The sequence below is a fragment of the Halichoerus grypus genome, chromosome 1, assembly GCF_964656455.1.
Source record: "Halichoerus grypus chromosome 1, mHalGry1.hap1.1, whole genome shotgun sequence".
Classification (NCBI taxonomy): Eukaryota; Metazoa; Chordata; class Mammalia; order Carnivora; family Phocidae; genus Halichoerus; species Halichoerus grypus.
The window spans coordinates 164226293-164247682 of NC_135712.1; the positions used below are offsets into that span (position 1 = coordinate 164226293).

Below are 21390 nucleotides of genomic sequence, written 5' to 3' on the forward strand. Positions count from 1 at the left end.
TAACAAGTATTAATAAACTGGCCATTTACCAAACACGTTCGAGGCATTTGGGATATACCAGTGAGTGAGCAAACTAGACAAAGACCCCTGCCTTTATGGTGTTAATATGCTAGTGTGAGAAAGTGGACAATAAATACAATAGATGAATAAATAGTACAGTATGTAAGGAGATGATGAATAATTTAGAAATAAAACTATGGAGCAGGAGGAGGGAAAGGGCAGTGGGGAGGACAGATAATTCAACAACAGCAGGGTAGAGGCAGTCCTTATTAGAAGTGAGATCTGAGCCAAGATTAGAAGGAGCTGACAAGAAGATGTCAAGAGGATGAGGGTTCAAGGAAGGAGCAAGAACTAGAGCAAATGCACTAAGGCAGGAGCATGTCTGGAATGTGGGAGGAACGGCAAGGAGGCCAGTGTGGCTGGAGCCGACTGAGGAAAGGAAAGATAAGTAGATGGGAGTGGGGTGGGGGGCTGGGGCAGACTGGGCTTCCATCCTAAATGAAGTGAGGAGCTGCTGTAGGGTTGTGAGTGGAGTGAGAGATCTGGCTTACATTTTAACGTGATCCCTCTGCATGATGGGCTGAGACTAGGCAGCTGGGAGGTGAGGGCAGAGGCAGGACAACCCGTCAAAGAGTGGGATAGCAATCCAGGAAGAGACAGTGGCTTCGATGAGGGTGCTGGTAGTGGAGTGGGGAGAGGAGATATATTCTGAACATATTTTCAGTTTAGAGGAACAATTAACAGTAATGTATTAAGAGGAGGTCTAGTGTCATGGTGGTTACTTGAACCTGACGTTGAAGGATAGGGGGGATTTGAAAAGGTGGCAGAATTAGGAAAGACATTCCAGGATGTGGTAGGCTTAGAGGCATGAGTGAGTCCGGCTTATTCTTGGGACAATGTGATTAGTCCAAGTAGAAGAAAGCAGATCATTCTCTGGGGTGTGGAGGGAAATAAAATACACAAAGTGGAAACAGATTATACAGAGCTTTGAAAGCTAGGGAGGGGTGTTTAGACATCACAACATTCACTATGGTGCACTACTTGTACGTAGTAGGTGCTCAGTACATATTAGAAGTCTGATAGGCTTTGAGGACCACGTATCTGGCAGATTAGATGGATGGCTGAAAGGTTCTCATTTAGAAAGTCAGCTAAAATGCTGCACAAGAATCCCAGTGGGTGGGGCGCCTGGGTAGCTCAGTCAGTTAAGAATCCCAGTGGGAGGTCATTAGGGCTGGTCTACCTGTAGGTAATTGACAGTTGACTGTTTTAAATTTACTTTATAATGCAAACCATTCACCACTTGTGGGAACTTCAATCTTGTGTTGGCAAATCTCTTACCTGATAAAAATTACATGGGTCTAAAAAACTGTGTACTCAAATAACCACACGATCTTAATTCTGAGGTTATTGGAGTTGGACGGCAGTTGCTATCAGATGCATATGTAATTCCCGTGTCTCTAAATTAGTTACAGGTGCAAAACTGTATCTACAAAAAAAGGTAATCTAGTAGAGGTTTACAGAAACTTAGTTCCATCTAAATGAGTCTGATTCATTCACTATCACATATATTTTTGCAAATATTCAACACTAGTAGATGGACACGAGGCATTTACTGGACAACTTTCTTATGCCTAATTTAAGGGTGTCCAAAAGAAGCCAAAATAACAGAACCCATGTCAGTTCTGTTGATCTAATACAGTGAAGACATTTATTCTGCTCAGATTTCCTCTGATGCAAAGACTACATGCTTTATAAGGAGTTATGATGATTTTAGAATTTCCTAAGGGTTACCTTATTCAAGTTATAGGTGAGAATATTGACAAAGATAGTAATCTATGACAAACTATCAGAGCTATAAAAATTGTTTTCCATTTAATGACCTATGTTTTACACTGCAATGAACAGTTTAAATCGATAACTGCTGTCAGACAGCTTTCAAGACAAGTTGTATTCCTTAGAGGTGCCAGGGGAAAATAAATAAAAGAATTTTTTAAATGCTGTGTTTTCTTGTAAGCATCTAATATACATGACATTTGTTTCTGGTGTTTCCTATAATTCATAATTTGGGGGGAAGTACAAGAGAAACGATAGTTTTTGGAAACACAGCAAGGAGATTCTGAGTCTGGAAATCTACCAAATCTACTAGGACCTGGTGGTCAGAAAAGAGATATGAACAGTTAAATCAGAGAAATAAATGATAAAATAGAGCCATACTAAAAAAATTAATGTGGACAATAGTAAAATTCTAGAAAAAGGCCCTGAATTATTACTAATGTGAGGTTATGAAATTCAGAGCTGTGTCAATTACCTAAATCTTCATCATAGAGAATATTATAATCTATGATAGTTTTTCAATGTCTCGGAGAAGACGACGTGTAATCACTGCTTTCATTTAGGGCCAAAGAATGATTTCAGCTTTTGGAAATCCAATCTTTTCTGAAACAAACATTAATGAAAGTGGGAGGTAATTGCCCCATTAAAAAAAAATCAGAAAGTTGCTTCCTCTAAGTATGATTATTTCCTTATCAAAACATTCATGGGAGATCATGGAGAAGCCTCATCTCACTCAAAAACTGCCACTTATTTTGTTTTTTTTTTTTTTTTTTTTTTTTTTTTAAAGATTTTATTTATTTATTTGAGAGAGAGAGTGAGAGAGAGAGAGAGCACAAGAGGGGGGAGCGGGAAGAGGGAGAAGCAGACTCCCTGCTGAGCAGGGAGCCCGATGCGGGACTCGATCCCGGGACTCCAGGATCATGACCTGAGCCGAAGGCAGTCGCTTAACCAACTGAGCCACCCAGGCGCCCAAAAAACTGCCACTTATTTTGATGCACAATGAATTCTGCAGTTTCCCCCCACATATTCTCTAAAATGCTTCCAATTTAGGATATCATATGTCTTCTCTTCCATCCGTAAGTGATTAATACTAGAAGACCAAAACAATAAACTCTCTATAGGACTTCAGATGTGCTTTCGCAAATATTGTGTCATTTAATCCTTGCAATAATCCTATATGTCTGTTGCTATATGTGGAAACAGAGGGGAGAGAGGATAAATGACTTACTCAAATTCACACAAAATGTACATGGCCAAGACAAGACTGGTAGTTACATTCCCTGATACTACCTGGGTCCCTTAAAACCTCTAGAAAGGTGAAAACTTTGGTCAATTATTTAAATGCTTCCAAATATATAGTTGCCTGGAGTCACAAAGACACAGTTTAAGTATCCCTCAATAAAAATGGCTGGCAATCAATCACTCACTCCTATCTCAGGAGAGGCGCTCGTTTCAAAGGATTGTCTATTGCAGCATTTATCATGTCTCCAAGGCATATTTCCATTGCTCAATCAGCTCCAAAGGACAAGCATGTCATCATCTTTCAATGCTCTGGTGCAACACTTTAAAATTATAGAATTCACATAGGACTAAGTCTGGCACTAAAAGCAGGAGGCATATTCAGCTTGAGTTTGTGGAAGCTTCCCTTCAATCTTGCCAATTTTTACTAGTAGAAATGGTTTCAGAGCCAGCATGGGGTTACTTGGGGTTACTTAAGGAGCTCATGATGAAAATAGGGAAATAAGATAAAGGGGGGGGGGTCACAATGATAATGGAGCCCAGGAAAAAGTGCAGAAGTTCTCTTTGGGCATAGTGGCTACATATATTTTTGAATCTCATGAATATGACCAATATAGCTTGGACATCTGGATCATTCACACTCAACAACCACTTTTTCTTCAAAGTAGCAACCAGCTACTTGCAACAACCCCCAAGCCCACCTTGCCTATAGTAAGGAAGAAGGAACACCTAAATTGATTACCGTATTAAAGCCAAATACCTAAACTCTACAGTGTTTCATCTCTGATGGCCTCAAATAGCTAATGATGATTATATGTCCAATTTCAAGTTTGTTTGTCTGTCTGTTTTGGCAAGGGTGGAGTAAACAGTGGGTATCTACAAAATGCAATTGAAGTTAACAACCATAGGTTTTTGGCCTTTAGGAATAATATTTTTAACAGAAAAACAACACTTTTGAATAAGAAGTAATCAGAGACCATATAAACAAAAGTTAAATTATTTGTACAATATGTAATTTCTTAATTGCTAATAATTCTATTCTGTACCATGTTAATTAAGAAGAAAAGTACTGAGTTAGTCTTTTGGAGGGGATTTGACACTCAAAATAATTAAACCCCGGGCAAATTCAAGGCATAAACATATAGAGATTAGTACAGAATGAAAACTAACTTGATCACATAACTATTTCTTACCATAAACAGTATTTTTCCTCAGTTAACCTAAAATATTTGTTGCACTACATTCTGGACATATTCTTTGCAAACAGACAAAATTACCAAATTTTGACTCAAGAACTATTTCACAGTATAACTAGGACATTCTGCCCTGATGTAGGCTAAATTAGTAACTGGAGAAAGACAGCAATATTTTTTATGGCTTTTAGAAAAATAGAATAACAGATTTTTATATAATAGAATGAAACCAAACTCCTATTTAAGAGGCTCAGATGACATATATATATATATATATATATATATATATATATATATATACACACACTGAATCAAATCATCATAATAGAATGAAATAGTATTTCAGGAAATATTTTTCCTTAATTTTTAAACAGCCTAGTGTTTTAACAAAAAAATCTGTGAATAATATGTTCAAACTTCAGGCTTCCAGAAAAACTGAAACATTAAAATGTAAAGCCACTAATTTCAACAATGAAGCGACTTAACTGTAATGCTTTAGCACTTACATTATAAAACACAAATCACACTAGTTAACACAATCTATTTTTATGTGGTATCTATGAGAAAAAAAATAAATAGAAATACAGAAATAAATATGAAGCAGTACAAAACAGAAGCTGTGCTAAGAAACTCCAGCAGAAGGAGCTGTAGAAATGAAGAACTTACATTTTGCAATGGCCAAGAAAGGAATTTTGAAAAATGAGGTATCTGCTTGAATCTTATAGATCTGAGTACAAGTAATAGCTAATCAGTTACTTAGCATGCAATAGGCATTTAGGGACGTTGTTTTCTTTATGTGTAAAATGAAATGCTTGGAATAGACATTCTCCGAGTCCCCACAATCTATTTGACAATGCATGAGGCATCATGCCAGGTATCCTAAGAAATACAGATTATTAAGTTGGTCCTACACTCTGGAAGCATACAATTCTTTGGGAGAGATAAAATGTATAAGTATCTAGATTTCAAAGTAGAACTAAACACGCTGAGAGAGCTTTAAGAGGAATAAAAATGCTGTAGGGGGGATAAAAACTGCCTGAGAGATATGTACCACATAAGACTATAAAATGGGAAAAAGGGACCCCTCGGGTATTCTAAAAAGACCTTAAGTTTATTTGGGAAACACATATAAACCCAGGAAATAAAAATGAATAGGATTTAAAAATATATAAATATACCCTTAATGCTTACAATTCAGGAAATGGGAGCCATGCACAGAGATAAATATGGATTAGTTTAGGTTTCTTTTTCAAAGTTCTGATGCTTGTAAGTGAACACTAACACAGCAAACTAGGCATTAAAAGTACCAGAGTATATACATCTCATATTAGAATATAACTTGGAAAACAAACTACAAGAGCAATTTTACCATTTCATAAATGCCCAAAGTAACCCAATAGCCATATCTGGAATTGACTTTACCTTGTGAAGTGCTTGCAGACAGTGTATCAGCAAAGGAATCGCTTTCTGGGTCAATAAGAGAATCTCCCAGAGTTTCACCCATAACAGCATGGAAGAGGGATTTGCTGTAATTCACACTGATATTTTGTCTATTTCTTGCAAAAGACCAATCCATTAAAAGAAAAGGACTTGCAGTAGTAGAACTTGTGAACACAACCAATGAGTTAAGACATCAGTTTCCAAATATTTCAGAGAGGTGGGAATAAATCCACAAAGGACCAGGCCTGAATTGGCTGGCACTGTCCTGCTGGAGAGCCAGCTGTGACAAATGTTGTGTCATAATGTTGCTCACTGCTTTGGCAAGACTTGGTACATTACAAGGAAAACATTGCCACACTGTCTCGCCAGTGACCCACATGTTCTGTGTCTTGTGAGGGGCATGAGTTGTACAGTATTTAGAGCTATCAGAGCAAAGAGATCATTCAGTTTTCGATTGCTTCTTAAATGGGAAACTTTACATCTCTGGGTTATGAAATACCAGATAAACTTACTTGGACAAAGTTTTTTCTAGCTGCCTGTTCCTGGCGCAATCTCTAATCATATTATCTGAAGAAAACTACTTAATTCAAACATGTACTTGTATTTTAAAATTCGGCATTGGCATGCTACTGAAATGTTATTTTCTGAGGCATTTGTCCCACCCCTTGACAAAGGCTAAAATGATACAGACAAATTCTGTAAGATTAAATAGTTGAGAGATACAGTTTAGATTTGCTCTATCAGGATTTGCTTTTTAAAAACTCGATGGTTAAGTTTATCCATCACTAGCAGAAGCAGTAATGATGCACCAAGGTCTGAACGTAGCTGATGTTTAAATGATAAATGCCATGTCATAATAGAAAAAGTGGAGTTCTCTCTGAGAAGAATAATGCATTAGCAGAAAAAAAAAAGACAGACTCACACTGATAGGTTGGCGAGGAACTGTGGTCAGTTTTGTAATCAGGAGAAAGCTGGCTTCTTGCTCAAGTCCTTTGCCCTTTCTGGCAAGGAGAAACACAAGCAGTGCCAAACTTCAGTGTGGAAGCTGGTCTCCACTTGTCCTATAAGTGGCCTGATAGAATTGCAGTGACTTGTGGATTTTTTTTTTTTTTAAAGATTTTATTTATTTATTTGAGAGAGAGAGCACATGAGAGGGGGTAGAGTCAGAGGGAGAAGCAGACTCCCTGCTGAGCAGGGAGCCTGATGTGGGACTCGATCCCGGGACTCCAGGATCACGACCTGAGCCAAAGGCAGTCGCCCAACCAACTGAGCCACCCAGGCACCCTGACTTGTGGATTTAATCAAGATACCCCCACATAGGGTGATGATCAGATGGCAATAATTCCCTTAGACTTATCCCAATGTTCCCCCAAGTGGCCTAAGTATCTATCAGTTTCATCTACATTGAGTAACTGGTCATCCTGCAAGGGGACTAGTCAAAGTTTCCCTGGTAATCATGGAGCAACAGCTTGGTGGGGAAAATGCATACTTGGGTCTCAACAGCCCAGAATAAAGTGGAGAGTTGGGCATTTGTATTGCTTAAAAACCTTAAAAAAACCAAAAAGCTTTTACTCAGGTAGTTCAAGTAAAAGCAAGCTTCTTGACAGTCCAAATGACTGAGGAAATTATAGGTGTGTAGAACTAGTTTTGTCTATATTCAACTTGAACTGTCAATAAAGGAGTTTCTCCTTCCCTCTCAATGCTGGGAAATTTCCTTGTATTACAGACACAATGATAATAGTTAAAAGTGTGATTAGTCTATGATTTTTGGTTGAATGTAATGATAGATCAAAGTCAATTCTAGAAGTCAAGGACAATTTCCTTCTTGTTAATAAAACAGAACAAAAATTTAAGCCCATTCTGCTTACAGATACTCTTCCTCAATGTCCCAAGATGTGCTTGAGTCTGGAAGGCAAATTTTAGCTTTCTTCCTATGAAATGGCAGTTTCTCCCTCAATTCCCTATCCTCTTCCCATTCTTGCTTTCAGATTCCAATGTCTCCCCAACTTTAAAAAAAATGAACAAGTTTATTAAAATGTTAAGATTATGCCAGAGTATAAGAAGGACAAAACGGGCAGAAGGATACAATTTTAGAGTGAAACTCTATAAAAGTCTAACACTCTGTTAATAAGATGAGAAAACAAGGCCCCCAAATGACAAGTACACTCTCCAGGTTAAACAGGTAGGTAGTGACGTGGAACTAGAATCTAGGTTTTTAGGTATCTAATTCCCCGGCCAGCCTACTATTGGCCTTCCCCAACTTCTACTCTTAAAAGTGTCTAAATTACCTCTTTTAATAAATCAGTCACCACAGGGACAGAGTATAGAATGAGTTAAGGGGAAAATATGTTAACTCTTTCACAGAGTATCAGTCAATAACTGTCATTCATTTTTCAATACCCATAGATATGGAGTTGGTGTGGGGAGTTTCTCAATGCCTTTTTCTCCCTTATTCCTACATTTCTTCAATGATAATGTAGGTCATTCAGGCTACATAATTCTATCTGGGGAGATCAGTTTAGTTTCTGAGGCCAAAGGCATTAAGCTGGTCCTCCAGTTGGACAGTGGTCTCTTCTGCTATGTGGACACACACAGATCCGTTCCTTCCAACTACCATCAAAGGGACTAATTTCTGGATTCTTTACCTACTATTACTTCTATTCTCTTTTTTCCCCCCTCAGACACCATTCAACTTGTCTGTCTACTGTTGTCCAACCCCCTAACAGTTCTCCCTCACACTGTGCTTTAGCTATTCAAATATAGAATTATTTTTAACAGCTAATTATTCTCTAACATCTGAATCTAATGGCCTCTACTCCCCTTGGACGGTATTGTTTGAGAGCAACAACCTGTCCTATTCACTGTATTTCACTCATTTATTTGTTCAACAAATGTTTGTTGGCAAAAAATCAGAATATATTGGCAGGTCTTGAGTTAGGTGCTGGCTTAATGAACAAGATGGATGTATTCTTATCTTGTGGATTTCAAAAATAGTCAATAAACAAAAATTATAATTTTTATCAACAATTTTTATCAACGTGTGGATTGTAGGCTCAGTAAATGTTGCCTAAACTCTTGACAGCGTATCAAGCAATATAGAAAACATTCCAAGTTACTAACAAAATACTCATACAATGTGGATTTTAATCATATTTTTAATGTTAGTAACAATATTTATTTTTTTAAGATTTATTTATTTATTTGAGAGAGAGAAAGAGTGTGAGCGGGGGAAGGGGCAGAGGGAGAAGGAGAGAATCTCAAGCAGACTCCCTGCCGAGTGTGGAGCCGCACAGAGCTCAATCCCAGGACCCCGAGATTATGACCTGAGCTGAAACCAAGAGTCCAATGCTCAACTGACTGAGCTACCCAGCACCCCAGTAACAGTATTTTAATATTTTGTATCACAGTATAACACCAGGTCACTTGAGAAATAACTTGTTCATGTGGATATTAAAATGGACAAAAATAAACGGAGCCAATGGCAATTTGTATCTAATTAGGAATGTGCTTTGCCCTGAGATATTGAAGACTTATTTTATTTTACAGTGATCCATCCAGGTATTCCTCAAATATTTACCAAACACCTTCTGAGTGCCAGATATTATTCTAGATATAGGAGATAAATTCATTAATAATCCAAAGTTCCTATCCTCAGTAAGTTTATATTTAACTATATTCACCAAAATTATCCAAATATACCTGAAAGAGTGATCTTTTAGCTCATTTAACTTTGAAGGTCAATTAGCATGCACTGATATAAGAAATAATACATTTGCTTAAATGAAGTCATTCCTATCAATGGACAGTATATGATCAACAGAAAATTTATGAGAGTTTTGACATGCATGTGACTATTTCTATCTTCAACGCCTTAAGATTCCCCAGTGTCCTACTCTTCATAATATCAAAATCTAAAGAATATTACAATAAGATGCATAAAAGAGCATGCTGGTAAATGGGACTATAATGTAAGATGTTGGAGCTGTAGACCATATCTAGGTGTTTTGCACACCAATTGCATATCAGTACTTTGCATCTGAAGGGTACCTCAACAAAGAAGTCTATGGCTTTCCATCCCATGGAGAACCCCCTTTGAAGGCTAGTCCTTGCTAATTCAGCAGAGTGAAGAGGAATGGTAGAAGACCACCTTCCTAATGCACTTGCACAAAAGCTAACTCAGCTTCTTCTGTTAAGGGATGCAGGGATCTGTGTGATATAGAAGGTCATCTCCTCTTGGACTTTGGAGACATATGGGGTATGGATGTGATTGTGGGTAGAGTAGACATGAATAGCAAGAGAAAGAATGAAGGTAATTAGGAATGGCCATATAGTGAGGAGGCTGAAAAACTTACTTAATTCTGTCCTAGTTTATGACACTAGGACAAAAATGTAATTTGGTATTTGAGAAGGCTATGCTTCAATATTTTTTCAGTATTATTTATGATTCCTGTCTTTAGCCAAAAGAATCTGAATATTACTCAGCCAAAAAACTCCCCAAATTTTAGTACACTTACAAGAAGGCAACTGGACTAATAATAGCTGTGCATGTCTAAAAATCCATAGTTAATAAAATCATAGTATTATATATGTAAAGGGTTTTTAAAAACATTATTCAGGGGTGCCTGGGTGGCTCAGTCGTTAAGCGTCTGCCTTCGGCTCGGGTCATGATCCCAGGGTCCTAGGATCGAGCCCCGCATCGGGCTCCCTGCTCACCAGGAAGCCTGCTTCTCCCTCTCCCTCTCCCCCTGCTTGTGTTCCCTCTCTTGCTGTGTCTCTCTCTGTCAAATAAATAAATAAAATCTTTTAAAAAATTTAAAAAAATAAAAAATAAAAGCATTATTCAGTGTTTAGAATAATTTATATCAAATATATCCATAAAATAGAATATTAAATACTTTTTGTGTTGTGTTACTCTTGAAAGCTAATTAAAATCTTGCTTTTTTTGGCTGTAGGTTAAATCTGGATTTTATCCTCTAGAGTAAAATTGAATTTTTAAAACTGCTTTAATTGCTTCCTTTTTCTTTTATGTAAAATAAGCTATGTTAGTATTGGTATAAAATAGTGTGTATAGTATTTTTTTCTTTTGTTGTAACCCCATTTTAAAAGCTGCTTCATTTAATGCTTCAGGCACTATGAATACTTATGCTGGCCCCTAAAGGTTAGGAGCTCCTCAGGAGAACAAGATTGAACACTTCTTTGTATCTCTAGAGCCTAGCAGTGTCTCTAGTTGGCACAGAACATGTTTATTATTTTTGTTGATGTTGAGAATCATGAAAGAACAGCTGCTTGCACATCTGTCTCACACGGATCATTCAAGGAAGAGTTTAGAGACCTAATGAACTGACAACAACATCACTTATCTTCTTGTTCCAACAAGACATTTCCCTGTGGTACTCCAAAGGACACCAGGATAATCGCGAACAAGCAGAATGGCTACCTGGCTCACTGCTCCCCCTACCCAGAACTGCTGCCTTTTCCTACTCCAATTCAAGTTGGCTCAGAACTCTAGCTTCTAGCTGTGGTTGCATCAATTCAGGGTTTCTTCATAGTCACAGGGGACACAACATGGAAGAAATGATGTTCCAATGGGACACAAGCCTAACAGAGGAACAAATAATCCTGTATCTTAAGATGTAAATTCCACTGCGACCATCACAGCAAGCCTGGTACTCCCATGGAAAGAGACAAAGGAAGGTTGCTGTTGAGAACATCTGTGTTTTGTTTTTTTGTTTTTAAAGGCGAAGTCCATTCTTCTTTAATCAAAAACAATAATTTGGTTCAGATTTTCAAAAAGTAACATTTTCTATACAGGATTAATATTTCAAACTAATATACCACTTTGATTTAAAGAAACACCAACTGAAAATTTCCTTTTCTTTTCCCCTTTCAAAAGTTAACTTGCCAGTAATATCTGAAAAAGAGCCTAACCTGTCTATAATTACTTTCTAGGGATCAACTAAACACTTTTCAAATTACTGTACCTTTGAACCAACGACATCTCACCTAAACTATGTTTAAGTTGTCTTTGCCTATAATATCTGAAGTTCTCCAGTAATGTGGTTTCAGGCATAAGATACAATGGGTTGTATGATCAACTGACCCAGATTTAAATTGCGTAAAATCCTAAACCTCTAAAACATATCTTCTTCACGTTCAGGTTTTAACAATTAATTTTTCAAGATCAGTTATATGGAGATTCCCTAGGTAACATATCTTATCACTGGTGAACCACACTAGAATTCCACAAACATCCTAAAGCAAGCTCAGAGCCACAGTGCTATACACAAGTTCAGTTTATGTAAAATAAACAATTTACCAGTTCTGCAACTGTACCAAAGGAAATATATGGATTATTGAGATCACAGGCTTATAAAACTTAATACTGGGGAGATTAATATATTCAAACTCTTTTAACTTTTCACATAAGGAAAATGAGTTCCAGAAAAATGAAATGATTTGCCCAAGGTATTACTGAGATAATTAGGAGCAGAGTTTGAACTAAACATCAGGTTTCTTCATTCCCAGTCCAAAGCACCAAACTGTGCTCCGTCATGAAAATGATGCAATAAAATGTTCAAATAAATTGTTCCGATCCATTATCCTTAATGCCAACAATTATGTTAGAAGTCTATCAGCATGAAAGCATTTGTATTATGATATGATTCACTTAATGTGCATGAATCACCAATGAGAATGCCATAGTTCATCACAGAGTTTAGAGACTTTGCTTTCTACAAAGTAAGTACTCAATAACAACTTGGTAAATAAAATCCAGTAATATTTGAGCAATCAATTCAGGCATTCATTTTGCTGACAAATGTCCTTTTGCCTCATTCATATATTCTTTAAGAGTCATCCTAGCATTCTGAAGTTCTTCGGGTAGAAACAGTTGTCTTTTCTACTGACATAGTTCTTTGTTCTTATGAAAATAAAATAATAAAATTACTATTTGAAATCTTCCACTTTGCGGTAATAATACTGTAATTTTTTAAAAAAGTACATTAGAGCTGCATGGTGTTTTTAACCTCATTTGAAATTCACAATGCCACTGGGAGGTTATTCAAAGCAAAACAAGAAAATAATAGCAAGTGCCGAATAGGGCTTCAATATGGAACCTGGTAATGGGTTTGGGTCATAAAGTTTTACTTTATTTTCTATTTATAAAGTTATACTTTATTTTCTATCAACTCTGTAAATGCTATCATGAATAAAATGGTCTACTACTAAGTGAACTTATAAAATTCATACTTGTTTTTGAAGATTCCATACTCTACTTGTATACCATTTCTTCATGAAACATATTTATGTTCACGGAACATGTTTAAAAGCAATAGCAGGTAATATAAAATGTTAACAATAGGAGAAATTGGGTGAGGGTTATATTAATACCTCTTCAACTTCTTTGTAAATCTAAAATTATCCCCAAATAAAAACTTCATTTAAAAGAATAAAAGCAATAGTAATGTCAGTTGATGACTGCTTTTTATTACTTTATTAATCAAGTTTTCATGTGTAAGATTTAAATTTTTGATAAGAATTCATAAAATTATAATTTTGGGAGCCTCTTCTCTTCCAGGCACTGATTTATTTCAATTGTCTTTAGTTCTCACAATTATTCTTTTAGATGAGAAAAGAGGTTTAGAGAAATAAGGTGACTTGCCAAAAGTAAAAATGCTTGTAATCGACAGAGTTTGAATTCAAAGCCAGGTCTGTTTGACTCTATACCACACTGACTAAAGACAAATAGGCAAAGTTTTACAGCCACAAACTATTACCAGATGTTTTTGAAAGATAAGAAAGTGTTTTCTAGTCTTTGTACCTTCTTTCCTCAAAGGAAACATATTTATTTTCCTTAAAGGACAAAGTACACTGTTGCTTTTCTGCATATTGTTGTTTAATAATCTTATTATTACAGAACCAGTCTATGTTCATTGTTGAAAATTTAAAAACTAAATTATTTCTACTACTCAGAGATCATTGATGTTGAACTGTATTTCTCTCACTGGTTCTTTTTCTGAGCATATGTATGATCCTAAGTATATACAATACTTAAGTACACACATACAGTATTTGTATTTTTTAAATAAAAATGAGATATGGTACTTAGTAGTGGCAACCTGCTTCTTCAAGTCAATTAATATCAAGTCATTTCAAATAATATCCGTCCATATTCAAAATTCCCCAGCTGACCCAAAATGTTCCTTTACAGCTGGTTTGTTTCAAACCTGAATCTAATCCAGGATGATGAAATGCATCTGGTTATATGTCCCTTAAGTCTTTTTAAAAGACTTTCCTTAATTTTAAGGCCACTGACCAGTTGAAGAGATCAGGCCAGTTACCATGTAGAATGTTTCACCCTCTGGATTTGTCTGGTTGCTTTCTTGTGGTATCGTTTAGCTTGCTTCTCTATCCCTGTGTTACTTATAAACTGGGTGTTATATTTAAAGATCTATGAATTCAAGTTAAACATTTTTTACTTGAATGTAACACAGGTAATGTTCTAGACTTCCTATTCGATTACATCAGAGACACAGCATATGACTGACCATTGATGATGCTAAGATCAACTACTAATTTAGAATGATGACAGATCTTTCCATTGCAAGGTTCCTCTTTCCTCCTTGCAACTAGAAAGTAATCTGTGTGCTGTGACTTTGGCATATAAGGATGTTCAGTTTTACCAATTGCTCATTTAAAGATTTTAACACATTTAATGATCTTCTCCTGAACCAATACTTTGAGTTTATGAAATGAAGCCTTTCTAATTCTATCACTCCTTCTGCATTTGTTTTTTTAAAGATTTATTTATTTGACAGAAAGAGACACAGCAAGAGAGAGAACACAAGCAGGGGGAGTGGGAGAGGGAGAAGCAGGCCTCCTGCTGAGCAGGGAGCCCAATGCGGGGCTCAATCCCAGGACCCTGGGATCATGACCTGAACCGAAGGCAGATGCTTAACGACTGAGCCACCCAGGCGCCCCCCCTTCTGCGTTTGTTAGCTGCCCTTTTCCGATGAGGCAGAGCTTTCTTTTGGGAAGTATAACTATGTGGATACCCTGAAACAGTTCCTACTACAAAGGAAGAATAAATACCTCATCTGTTCTCTGTCATTAAAAGGTAGATATCTTCAACACCAAACTTTCTTGGTTGGGCATATCTGTATCTTCTGTTCATTGAAAGTTCCTATCATAAAATATTTATATACCTAAGTTTCTCTTTTTTCAATCATTTCTAAAGAATTTGATTTCAACTTCAATTTTCTGTTATCCTTGGTCCTGACAGTTACAACCGGGACATCCATCCACTGGTTCTTTTTCTTTTTATGGCATATACAAAACCACTTATCACCCCCTAATAAAATAACTAATGCTTTAGTTTTACCTAACAATTTCCATTAACAGGGACTTTCAGTTTTTATCAAATGTTTATTCCTAAATTATAGGGAATACGTAGAATACAACTTAACTGGTTCTTCCAAAATTATATTGTGTGTCAGCAAAGCTTTAGGAAGAGAGTCTAAGATTCCTGACGGGTTTATGGACTAATTAAACCACATTCCAACCACCAAGTTTGTTCTTTATACCCCAAGGTTGCTTTTCTTCAGATACACTAAGCTCTAGGAAGTAAGATGCTATGTTTCTATATTTACAAACATAAACCCCACTGTAATAAACTTTTCATTTTAAACATCCAAAAACTTCTTATTGAACACAAAAGGAAGGTGAAGACAGACAGGAAATAACTTTTTCAATTCTAAAATGAGCACACACACTCCAATAGAAATAAAAACAAAACTGAGTCTTAAAGTCAGTCCTCCTTCTAATTATGTTTTTATTTATCTATTGCACACAGTCAGATGAATAGCTCAAAATGCCTAAAGTCATTCTGGGCAAGTTGACAAGGATCCTACACATTGAAATGAGAAGTGGGGAGAAGGCCAGATTGCTTAATTGTTACTTGGGAATCCGAGGAGGTGGACAAGCCAGAATCTTGATGGGGATCCAAAGAGTACAACTTCTTCCTTAGGCAGCAGGAGGAAACAATGGGCCAGATTTTCATACTGTGTCATTTTATAGGATGATTCCATTGTATCGTCCATTGTTTCTTTCATGTACTGCCTGAAGGGGAAGTGTATTGTGATCTATGGAAGAGCACCCGTAAGAGTTATAGAGGATGAGAACAGAGCCTCTGGGAGATTAATGAATGGTGCGGCATTCAGTCTAGTATGGAAATTTCAGATAAACATTCTGGGAACTGCGTACTCAAAAGACCTATGCCTTAAGGTCAGGAAGTTTAACTGACCAAGAGTTAATGAGACAAGGAATATGCCAAGCTGATTAAAGGGGCTTTGAAAAGAACATTTGGGGAGGGGGGACAATAAATAGGAGCTTGAGAAAGGATAACAGAAATGTGAAGATAAGGTTGTCGTATCTACAGGAAGTCTTAGAGAACATATAATCTAACTCCCTCTTCATTTGCAGATGGGGAAACCAAGGCAGAGAGAGGTTAAGTGACTTGCTGAGGCCTTGCCCAAGATTTAATACAGAGTTAATGCCAAAGTCAAAGCTAGAATAGAATCCATGATCACCTAAGTACTAGATGCTCTCTCCGGTTCCACTAAAATAGTGTTTTTTTCAATTAGGTCTCCTTACCATGGGGGAGGGATATCTATGGATATATACTTCTAGGAAGTCCTACTTGAAAAAAAAAACTTTATAAAAAGCTTTATTAACAACTTTACTGAGGTATATTTTATATATCATAAAATTCATTTCAAGTGTACAATTGAATGAAATCTGGTAAATTTACCAAGTTTTGCAACCATCATCATAAATCAGTTTTAGAACATTTTTATCACCCAGTAAGATCTTTCATGCTGATTTACTATCAATCCAAGTTCCCCACCCCCAATCCCAGGCAACCACAAATCTACTTTTCTGCCTTTATAGATTTGCTTTTACTGGACATTTTGTATAAATGTAATCATGCAATATACGGTCTTGTGTCTGCCTTTCATTTTTTTTTTTTAAATTAAGTAGTCTCCATGCCCAACGTGGGGCTTCAACTCACAACCCTGAGATCAAGAGTCAATTAAATGCTCTACTGACTAAGCCAGTCAGGCACCCCTCTGGCTTTTTTCACCTAGGATTACTGTTTTGAGGTTCATCCATGTGGTAGCATGTATCAGTAGTGAGTTCCTTTTTACCGATGAAGAATCTAGGTCAGGCCATATATGAGTATACCATATTTTGGCTATTCATTTAGTTGATGGACAATGAAACTATTCCCAATTTTGGAAAAAAGAAATTTAATTCTATATTTTTAATTTTCCTTTCATTCTAATGATAAAAAACTGAAATAATTTATACTTTAGATTATCTGGCTATCTGGATTATCTAGATGATTTTGTAACCAAATACACACAGGTTCAGTGCCACAGTTTGTATTTATGATTTCATAAACTCAAATATGGTTCCCAGGATTACTACTTTAGTTGTCCAGGATTCATGACAGAAGGACACAGGTAGACTTTTAACATGTAAATGATCCATTTGAGTTAAGTGAAAACCAAATGAGGCCCAGTAATATTGTCAAGAGGACTGTTTCACAGAAGAGTTCAGTCAGAGAAAAGTTGAGGGAGAATTTAATCAGATATATGGCACTGAAGAGCACAGGGTTTAGAACCTCAAAAACAGGTGTTACAGCAGTCATTTCCATTCTGAATTATTAATTTGAATGTTAAGAATTTTGTTACTTGATTCGTTTCGGTTGTATGTAAGAGCTATATGCATCAAAAATTTATAGCTATTTTTGTACATATTTAAGTTACGTTACAATAAAAAGTATGTGAACGCTGAGAATCGTAAGACATTTTTCCTTACAAGAAGTCTGTGCTTGGGGTGCTGGGTGGCTCAGTCATTAAGCATCTGCCTTCGGCTCAGGTCGTGATCCCAGGGTCCTGGGATCAAGCCCCACATCGGGCTCCCTGCTCGGCAGGAACCCTGCTTTTCCCTTTCCCACTACCCCTGCTTGTGTTCCCTCTCTCGCTGTCTCTGTCAAATAAATAAATAAAATCTTAAAAAAAAAAAAAAAGTCTGTGCTTTTACTCAAATACTAGTAAGAAGTAGCTATATAAAATAATTGAACCAGACTTTAAAAGTGTTTCTTACCCTCTCATTTTATAGATAATGAAAAAAGAAGTGGATGACCTTACAAAATGATACAGCTAGTCAGTGATCGAGCTAGGTCTAAAATACAGACTCTTCCCTGCCATCGCTATAAAACATTTTCTCCAAGTTGTATATTGTTAATCTCATTGAGCCTTTAGTCATTTTATAAATAAGATATTCACTGAGATTGAGACATGAAACAGATTTTTTTTCTAAACCATATTTTTCTACCAATGACTGAATAATGATTATAATCCAAACCTTTAACTGAGGATCTAACATCTGGTATTCACATAGCTGGCATGGGGAAGAAGAAAAGATGTTTTAGCTAAATTCAAGAGTCAAGAGGCAGAATGGTATACGTAACTCGAAAGTGGAAGACCAGGGTTCAACCTTCAGTTCTGCCACTAACTCTGTTTGCAAACTCAGGCAAGTCACAATGACTCTGGTTGTAATTCCCAATTTTTTAAAGTGAAAATAAGGAAAGGCGGGTAGAGTAGATGACTTCTAACAGTTCCCTTTAGCTCTTCCATTCAATGAATTACAAGTGTTTAGGTCTCATCTATGATAAACTCTTGTCCCTAGTTAGAATCACACCTAACCTCTGCATAGGTTAATAATATTGCTATAACCCACCCGCACATCCACCTACTCATCCATCTTATTTTCACTATTTCCTAACATGTAGCTTAAGTTCTATTCAAAAGGATATACCTAGTCACTCCTATGTACCTGTGGCATATGGTAGATGTTCAATAAATGTGGAGTGGATGCATTAATGTGTGAATGAATGTGTATTTCTTATTTTCTGTCATCCACCAGGACTTGTTTCTGGCTTCTTGATCTTATTTATAACATTTAAGGATATTTTCTTGATTAGCACAAAGTAAATGCTCTTTGCGCATCAATTTATTATTTCTAACCCCTAATAATTCATTTACGTAGAGTCAATACCACATAATTTACAGCTAAGCTATTTCATAGATATTTGTTTTATTCCTCCAGGTATATTGTCAAGTCCTTTGGAAACATGAGAGGGTATGCTTTTTACTTCATTTATTCTTTGTATTACAGCACTAGATGTTCAAGATTTAACTGACTGTTAATTCCAAACAGATAATACGCTGTCTTTTCAAAGGCCTTCAGGAAATTATCCTACTCCAAATTTAAATGTCCGTGGGAAACTAAGCCCCCTTGTTTTACTTTCAGAAGAGGGTCTAAGAAAGATGCTTACTCTTCTTTGAATACTGCCCCTGTACAAACCTAAAGACCATTATTCAAAACAACATTCCTCTTCCTTACCTTCTTTGCCCAGCTAAAGAATCGGTTTCTCAAAATTAGCTCGGATTCGGTTTTTGGTACTTGAAAATTCTAGCATAATTAATTCTTTGAGTTGTGCACATAAAGAGTCTTGGGCTGTGAAGGAGCACAGGGTTCTAATCAAGACTCTACTGCTTACGAATGTCTTTGGGCAAGTCACTGAGCACTTCTGGGCTTCAATTTCCCCATCTATATAAAATGGAAAGTGACATCTACCCTGCCTTACAGGGATATTATGAGGATTAAATATTTTACTACCTGAAAAAACTTTACATGTTTTAAAGCTCTATGCAAATGTAAGATATTATTTCCCTATTGTTGCCAAAACACTAAAAGCATTTTTCTTATGGCTATAATTTAAGAGCTCCATTGAACACACATTAAAAAATATATACATGTAAGAAGGTTGAAAGGAGCTATGCTATTGTTAGTTATTTCCGGGTGATGGGATTATGAATGATTGTTTTTTGCTTCATATTTTTTGGCGTATTTTTCAATAGTAGCTACCACTCTTAGAATTTAAAAAGTTATTTTGAATAAAATAAAGACTCTCTGTAACAATTGAGTATTTAAAAAAAAACCAGCCATCAAATCTGGAAGACTCTTTAAAAGAAAATATCAAGCAAGTCTTTTATAGTTAATAAAATTAAGTTTCTGAGTAGATTATTAAGGTAAATGGCAGAGACATTCAGCTAGCTTTTCAAAGAAGAGGAAGGTTATCAAGAATAATATGTTTCCATTTTTCTAAAGAACTATTATCTTCCATCTTTTTTTTTTTTTAATTCTGTGAAGTGTTTCTGCTAGGTATCAGCATCACCAGTCCTCAAAGAGTATCAAGAGGTGAGAGACTCACAACATGGAAAACCTCAGACAGGAAGCTTAACGTTAGTATTGCATAAAAGATACCACAAACTCCTGACCTGGTTCTTGTCCTCCGCCTCTCCGCACTACTCCCCATGAGCAGCCAGCATTAATCTGATGGATCTTATGATGCTCACAATGCATTCACAAATCACTTTCCAGCTCAGCTCATATCTTACTTACTGAGAATTCTGACCAGTAGCCTTTTGGTTTCCAGCACCGTCCCAGCCCCAATATCACTTCCCCTTTAATATGTTCTCATCATTCCCAGACCTCACCTCCTGATTAGGGCCTCTGAGGGATGAAATAAGATGACCATATACTTTTTTACCCAACCTGGGACACTTTCAAGAGTGAAAGAGGGCAATATTAAAAACGACACTCAAGGAAGAGGCATCAACCCAGACTGTCACAGGCAACCAGGAATATAATCACTTCAAAATTCAGCAGAGTAGGGGAGCCTGGCCGGCTCAGCATGCCACTCTTGATCTCGAGGTCATGAATTCAAGCCCCATGTTGGGCATGGAGCCTACTTTTTAAAAAATTTCAGCAAAGTGAGGAGATGTAAGAGAGGAGAAGAAGTTTCATGATGTCTTTGGTCCTGGCCCTGAAACTAGGTCAAGGCTGCCACTGTTCATTGCACATTGCCTTCCACTTTTTTTTTTTAAAAGATTTTTATTTTTATTTATTTGAGAGAGAGAGAGAGAGAATGAAAGAGAGAGAGCACATGAGAGGGGGGAGGGTCAGAGGGAGAAGCAGACTCCCCACTGAGCAGGGAGCCCGTGGGACTCCAGGATCATGACCTGAGCCGAAGGCAGATGCTTAACCGACTGAGCCACCCAGGCACCCTTGCCTTCCACTTCTAATGGTTGTTCACTCTTGAATATAGGAATCCCCTATGAACACTTTCATTGGAAATTTATAATTAAATGGGGTGAAGCAAATTTTCTTTGTTTGCTTTTCTTTTCTTCTTTTTTTCTTAATGTGAAAGGTTCACACAGGGCAGCTGTTTTGCAAAGGAGTGTGTGAATTGCAAAGGTTTTGCCCTAGGCTGTCTTGCATTAAGAACTGTTGCATCTGGCCACTTTTCAAGTAACCAGATGTGAAGAAAGTAATGCCCATTTGGATTACAAATCTCATTTTAATATCTTTCAACATAAATAACAAGAGTCAATACATTTATTTCAAGGCTTCCAAGAGATGAGAGACCTTAACCACACAAGAATTACACTCTAGAAACACTAGAGAAAACAATGACCCTATTACAAAGATTTTTAAATGACCAAAAAAAGCTTATTTCAATGATGGGAGTAAAATAAACTTCATTTGATAGTTA

General features: G+C 36.7%; 1 protein-coding gene across 8 annotated transcripts in view; it reads right to left on the bottom strand.

Annotated features, from left to right (window-relative positions):
• PPARG (peroxisome proliferator activated receptor gamma) overlaps positions 1-21390 on the bottom strand; it is a 179699-nt gene that overhangs the window by 112817 nt on the left and 45492 nt on the right. Inside the window, exon 1 of one of the 8 annotated variants that reach the window (XM_036073564.2) lies at positions 5688-5902. The exons of 4 other annotated variants lie outside the window; for them this stretch is intronic. In XM_036073564.2, coding sequence (XP_035929457.2) covers positions 5688-5841 — 154 coding nt within the window. In that variant the 5' untranslated portion in view covers positions 5842-5902. Of the gene's footprint in view, positions 1-5687; positions 5903-21390 lie in introns of those variants that run through there. 3 more of the 8 variants (XM_036073562.2, XM_036073563.2, XM_036073567.2) reach the window with 3 other exon arrangements.